General features: G+C 35.9%; 2 protein-coding genes across 2 annotated transcripts; both read left to right on the top strand.

The window, feature by feature from the left end:
• On the top strand, positions 577–1,882 carry LOC109826892 (helicase sen1-like). The gene is made up of 3 exons (XM_020393909.1): positions 577–708; positions 1,189–1,719; positions 1,877–1,882. The coding sequence occupies exons 1-3, from the start codon at positions 685–687 to the stop codon at positions 1,880–1,882; spliced, it is 561 nt and encodes a 186-aa protein (XP_020249498.1). The 5' UTR covers positions 577–684.
• Positions 1,906–5,438, top strand: LOC109826891 (probable helicase MAGATAMA 3). The gene is made up of 5 exons (XM_020393908.1): positions 1,906–2,427; positions 2,893–3,220; positions 3,650–3,905; positions 4,516–4,717; positions 5,281–5,438. The coding sequence occupies exons 1-5, from the start codon at positions 1,906–1,908 to the stop codon at positions 5,365–5,367; spliced, it is 1,395 nt and encodes a 464-aa protein (XP_020249497.1). The 3' UTR covers positions 5,368–5,438.

The following is a 6,032-nucleotide window of genomic DNA, read 5'->3' as shown; positions in this document are numbered from 1 at the left end:
TATTTCGAGCTTGCTTTTACAGGTGAAAAATATTCCTGAAACATTTTCGTCTTTGGAGCAATACTTAAGTTCCTATACATATCCACTGCTTGAAGAAACGCGTGCCGGAAACATTTTCGTCTTTGGAGCAATACTTAAGTTCCTATACATATCCACTGCTTGAAGAAACGCGTGCCGACCTATGTTCATCTCTGGAAGTCTTACTTAAGTTCCTATACATATCCACTGCTTGAAGAAACGCGTGCCGACCTATGTTCATCTCTGGAAGTCTTATCACAAGCTCCTTTTATCAGAATACATTCTCTACGAGAAGTTAGATCACTTGAAAAGACATACTTTATTGAGCTTGGAAACAGAGAAAACTCAGTTGGAAAGGAATCATACACTCCAATGGTAGCTGATATATTTGTGTTATCTGAACTGAGACCGAGACGTGCATCTGATCTTACTACAAATGGGAGACCGTATACACTTGCTTTGGTTGTCAAAGGTGGAGGTGGTCAAGGACCAGCAGCGAAAAGGTTCGTTATCAAAACATCGCAGGAAGTTCCAGTTTATAATAGGGAGAAAGAGCCAAGAAAGTCTCTATTTGCAATTTACTTGTCATCCGTGAACTCATACAATCGTATTTGGAAATCGCTGGATTTCGATACGGTACGGAATAAAAATGCTAGTATTATCAAAATGGTCTGGGAGTATAACCCTTTGGTATGTACCAATATCCTATCATCTCATTTTTCATAGTTTATTTTTACTTAAGGTGAACCACAAGAACCTTCATGTTGATTTTTTTTAAAAGAACCCTTCATCTATGATCATTAATAATGTCATTAGTTTTCTAATAGAGCTTGGTTCTTCAGACGTCTGAACAAACATCTACATTCAGAATTCTTGGTTAATGATAAATATGTTAGATTTTTCCTATTATACAAGATATTTATTTATTTATTTATTTTCCGCCTCCCTTTAACTCCCAAAGTTTGTGAATTCTGAAGTGTGGACGTCTATCTAAATGCAAACATCTGCTAAAACATCTGAAGAACAAAAACTTTTTACAAAATTAACGGTTATAAATGAGGGGTTTCTTGGAAGAAAAACAATGTATAGATATAGGGATTTTCTGGTAGTTTACCCATTTACTTATTACGTGGACATATTTATAAACTAAGCAATCTCTTATTGCAACAGGATGCAGATGAATGTTCATCATCATCATCAGGTGCCGCCTTTAGTGAGTTAAATGTAACACTTGGTTTAGACAGGTTCAAGCACAATGATTCACAACAGAATGCTGTGTTGGATTGTCTCTTTGAAAGTGATCAACATGGGGAAAATTCTATTAAACTTATATGGGGCCCTCCTGGAACTGGCAAAACCAAAACAATCAGTTCTCTGTTATGGGCTTTCCTAACAAAGAAATGCAGAACTCTTTCATGTGCACCTACAAATACTGCCGTTAAGGAGGTAGCTTCGAGACTACTAAGATTAGTGAAAGAATATTCATCAAGTAGCAAGAATTGCTCTTTGGGGGATATTGTTTTATTTGGAAACAAGAGCAGAATGAAGATCAATGATGATCTCAGTGAAATATTTCTAGATGATCGTGTTAGCAGACTTTCAAAGTGTTTTTCACGTTTAACTGGCTGGAGCTATTGCCTGATCTCGATGATGAATTTTCTTGAGAATGCTATTTCTCACTATGAAATGTATTTGGAAGAAGTAGACAAGCAAGAGAAGGAGAAGAAAGAAAATGAGAAGAATGAGAAAGAGAAGAAAGAAAAGGAGAAGAAAGAAAAGGAGAAGAAAGATCAGGAATCTATAGTAAGATTGACGCTTAAGGAGTTCATACTAAAGCGGTTCTTTACTCTTGCGCTAGACTTGAGTTTTTGCATGAGAACACTCTCTATGCATCTACCGAGATCTTCTACCTCCGAGAAAAACTTCAGTGACATGAATCTTCTACTCGAGGGTATAGATATCACTGGGACCTTGTTGAGATCAACAGATATTACAGACAAAATGCTTGATGAAGTATTTAAAATGTCGATAGAAGAAGAGGATTGCAACATATATGAGTTGCATCACATAAAACAGGGTACAGCTGCAAAAACTAAGTTAAGGAGAACCAGAAGTATATGCATTCAAATTCTAAGGACCCTTGATAGTAATCTTCATCTCCCCAATATATTTGACAGACAATCGATTCAAAATTTCTGTTTGAGTGGGGCAATCATTATTTTCTGCACATCTTCTAGTTCATTTCGATTACATGATGTGAAGATGAAAAAACCTTTGGAATGTTTGGTGGTTGATGAGGCTGCACAGTTAAAGGAATGTGAGTGTTTAATCCCCTTACAGCTCTCTCGGATTCAACATGCCATTTTCATCGGCGATGAGTACCAACTTCCGGCGATGGTTAAAAGTCAGGTATATAACCACACGTCTGTGATTTTTATTGTTAGTTAGTCATGCTATCGCCCAATTGCAGATCGGCCCTCTACAATTGTATTGTTTCAGATAGACCCCCAGAGTAAATTTTTTACTCTTTCACCTTTAGAGAAGGAAAAAATTGTTATTTTTTGACAAATAGACCTCTTGAGGGTAAAAAAGTCAAAAACAATTCACTCAGGGGGTATATCTGCAATAAAACTATTGGGAGTCTACCCGCAAATGGGCTACATTACAGAAGTTATATCTGCAATTAACCCGATTTTATTTCTGGGGTAAATTTCACAACCCCCCCCCAGAACTCCAGAGTGTTTTGTCAAAATAAAATAAAATAAAAGAACCTTATATTTTATAAATCAAAGAAAAGCCCTGAACTATTGGTCTGTGAAATTTCCCCTTTCTACCTATTACGTAGCCAACCTTGGTTTACACTTCACTTTTCAGGCTTCTCAAAATGCTGCCTTTGGAAGAAGTCTCTTTGAGAGACTGAGCTCACTTGGGCACAAGAAACACCTCCTTGATGTTCAATACAGGATGCATCCTTCTATCAGTAGATTTCCCAGCTCAAATTTCTACAATGATAAAATCTCAGATGGTCCTAACGTTATATGTGATAGCTATCGGCAGTGTTATTTACCTGGACCAATGTATGGTCCCTATTCTTTTATAAACATTGCCATAGGAAAGGAAGAAACTGATACTAATGGGCGTAGTCTCAAGAATATGATCGAGGTTGCTGTAGTCTTGCAAATTCTCAAGAACCTATATAAATGTAGGTATTCCTTTATCCATTTATATTTGTCTTCTTGTATCGCATATTTCAAGCCTATTTCAAAATTGCATAACTAGTTTATTGTTTAGTTGAAGTTGTGTATTACATTTGTCATCGAAGTAAAACATACCCTCTTGTTCTACTCTGTTGTGGTTAATATAGAACATACTTATTTCTTGTATAACCCATATACCAAGCCTATTTCGAAATAGTATGGACACATATCCACTAGATAATATAATCTTCACATTACACAACTGTATGTATATGTTCAATCATGAAATAGTTCAAATAAATGTGTGCATAGAATTAGTTTTAACTTATGACAGACCTGGACTTTTTTCCTGAAACTTTTGAGCACCATATTTCGCAAATATTCACATAAGTTATTCATGGATTATTAACATATAATGATTCATGGTGTTGCAGCAACTTTCACCAGGGGAAAACAACTTAGCATCGGCATCATATCACCATACACAGCTCAAATATGTGCAATTCAAGACAAGCTTAAGAACATGTATTTTCCGTCTAGTGAAATCTCTGTGAAAGTTCAGTCTATTGATGGATTTCAAGGTGGAGAAGAGGATATTATAATTATTTCTACAGTGAGATACAACAAAGGTGGATGCGTAGGCTTCCTTTCTAACCTCCAAAGAACAAATGTGGCTTTGACAAGGGCAAAGTAAGTTAAAGACATCTATGCAATTCCAGGTTTTAAAATTATTAAATTTCCATTAAATTTCACATAACCACCTGTGATTTGCCCCATTGTGAGATAACCCCCTTAAACTTTGTAAATGTCACTTCAACCCCTAACCTTTGGCGCTTGTCGCAAAAACACTCAAACGCTTTCAATTTTTTTTTAAAATGCCCCTAATATTTGGGGTTTGTCACAAAAACACTCAAAATGCTTTCAATTTTTTAACATACTCCCCAGCTGCTTAACCCTAATTTTTTTTAAACATAGCCCGCTTAACTTTCAACATTATTTTTATGATAATCCTTAAACGTTGGGGGGACGGGAGGGAGTAGTGACATTTATAAAGTTTAGAGGGTTATCTCAAAACAGTCCAAATCGTAGGGGGTTTATGTGATGTTTACCCTTCAATTTTATTGTACTTTATTTGTAAACACAATAACATAAATTTCTAATTTTTCCTCTTATCTCCTTTTTCTTTTACTCTCCTTCTTCCATACCTCTGTATGTATTCTGCATCTGTTCTCTAGTTAATGCATCTTGCCCTGGTTACTCAAAGAAAAAAATGAAACTATAATTCTTTTATTTTGGACAGGCATTGCTTGTGGGTTTTAGGCAACGAGACGACCTTGATTAGAAGCGGATCAGTTTGGGGAAAAATAATACGAGACGCAAAGAGTAGGGGTTGTTATTATAATGCCAGAGACGACAAGAGCCTGGATGAGGCCATCATCGAGGCTGCTGTTGATCTTGATGAACTGGAGGATTTGCTGAATATGGGTAAAGCAAGTTGGAAGGTATTTTATTTTTGGTTTACATAGTCATTTTTTGTATATCATAATTGAATGCACTTACAATAATGTCTCTATGCATATATATATCATAGTGCATATATTCACTACCGCCAAATTGGGTTCAAACTCATAGCAAAAATAATCATTGACAAGCGAAGGGAACCTTGCAAGAGTCCCAGAAGTTACGGTTGCATTTTGTAAAATTTGGATTTAGGGGTTAAAGTACACATAGATCCCCTGTAGTACAACTGCTTTGAACTTACTACCCCTGTAGTTTCACTGTTGCAAATATCCCCCTGAGTAAATTCTTTTGGCTTATTTACCCTGAGATATACTCAAGAATTTCAACCCGGGTCAATGTCTGCCCAAATTTCACGAAGGATAGCAAGTCAAAAAGAATTTCACCCAGAGGTTGTACCTGCAACAATGAAACTATAAGGGTAGTAAGTTCTGAGATCTCCATGACTACACTGGCGGAAGGCGACTTATTTGTGTTACGTGAGATTACATTTTGATGTTGCATTTACATGGCATCATACTAACGTTAATTTATTTGTTCATTTTAGAAATCTGAAAGATCATCAAGCTCAAATTCACAGTCTGGTTTCGGCAGAGGAAGGAATAACTACAGAAATGGTTTTCAGAGACGGTGATCCTTTTAGGTTGAAACTGTTGCTTGTCTCAAACAAGGAAATCTGGTTGCTGAAGGAACAATTGAAATGCAGCATTGTAGCCACTGCCGTATGCAAAACATGAAAGATTCAGTCATGCTTAGTTTTTGTGGCTGCTAGTTTTTATGTAGTAAGACTCGTGGGCCATGTTTCCCCACTTTCTAAGATTAGTTGCTTATTTTTAGCTATTTTAGTATTTGTGTAAGCTTATTTAAGGCTTTGATTGATTTGTTTAAGGGTGTGATTGCAGTTAATGAAAAGCAACTTTACTTTCTTCCCAACAATATTGTGAGTTTTTGTATTTAAAACAAATCAAAAGAAAGAGCTTGGGTAAGCTTGGGTATGTGTACCTCTATGATGTACATCCTCTCTGTGTATCCGTGTGCATGTCAGATATATATATTGAAGTTGTTTTTCTTTCTTCTTCAATATATAATTAGTAAATGCTCCTTAATTACTGCATGGGCACATATAAATATATTTTTATTTAGACAAATAATTTAATTGGTACAAACTTCAGATGATAACTGTAAACAACTTGTGCAAAAACTAACTGAATGTTACAAATTCTCAAAACCCCGTAAACTTTGTAGAGTTTCTCAAAATCAGACCCAACTTTCCTAATGTTTCCGAAAATTTTCCCATTT

The sequence above is a fragment of the Asparagus officinalis genome, chromosome 10 (genome assembly GCF_001876935.1).
Source record: "Asparagus officinalis chromosome 10, Aspof.V1, whole genome shotgun sequence".
NCBI classification, from domain to species: Eukaryota; Viridiplantae; Streptophyta; class Magnoliopsida; order Asparagales; family Asparagaceae; genus Asparagus; species Asparagus officinalis.
This window is presented reverse-complemented; position numbering and strand designations above follow the sequence as displayed.

What these genes read in the sequence shown, in the direction of transcription:
- LOC109826892 (XM_020393909.1), top strand. Translation starts at nt 685, where the DNA reads ATGGTCTGGGAGTATAACCCTTTG. An exon ending in TCTGGGAGTATAACCCTTTG is followed by an intron (nt 709 to 1,188) that starts GTATGTACCAAT and finishes TTATTGCAACAG; the next exon opens with GATGCAGATGAATGTTCATC.
- LOC109826891 (XM_020393908.1), top strand. Translation starts at nt 1,906, where the DNA reads ATGCATCTACCGAGATCTTCTACCTCCGAGAAAAACTTCAGTGACATG. An exon ending in TCTCAAGAACCTATATAAAT is followed by an intron (nt 3,221 to 3,649) that starts GTAGGTATTCCT and finishes ATGGTGTTGCAG; the next exon opens with CAACTTTCACCAGGGGAAAA. An exon ending in TGGGTAAAGCAAGTTGGAAG is followed by an intron (nt 4,718 to 5,280) that starts GTATTTTATTTT and finishes TGTTCATTTTAG; the next exon opens with AAATCTGAAAGATCATCAAG.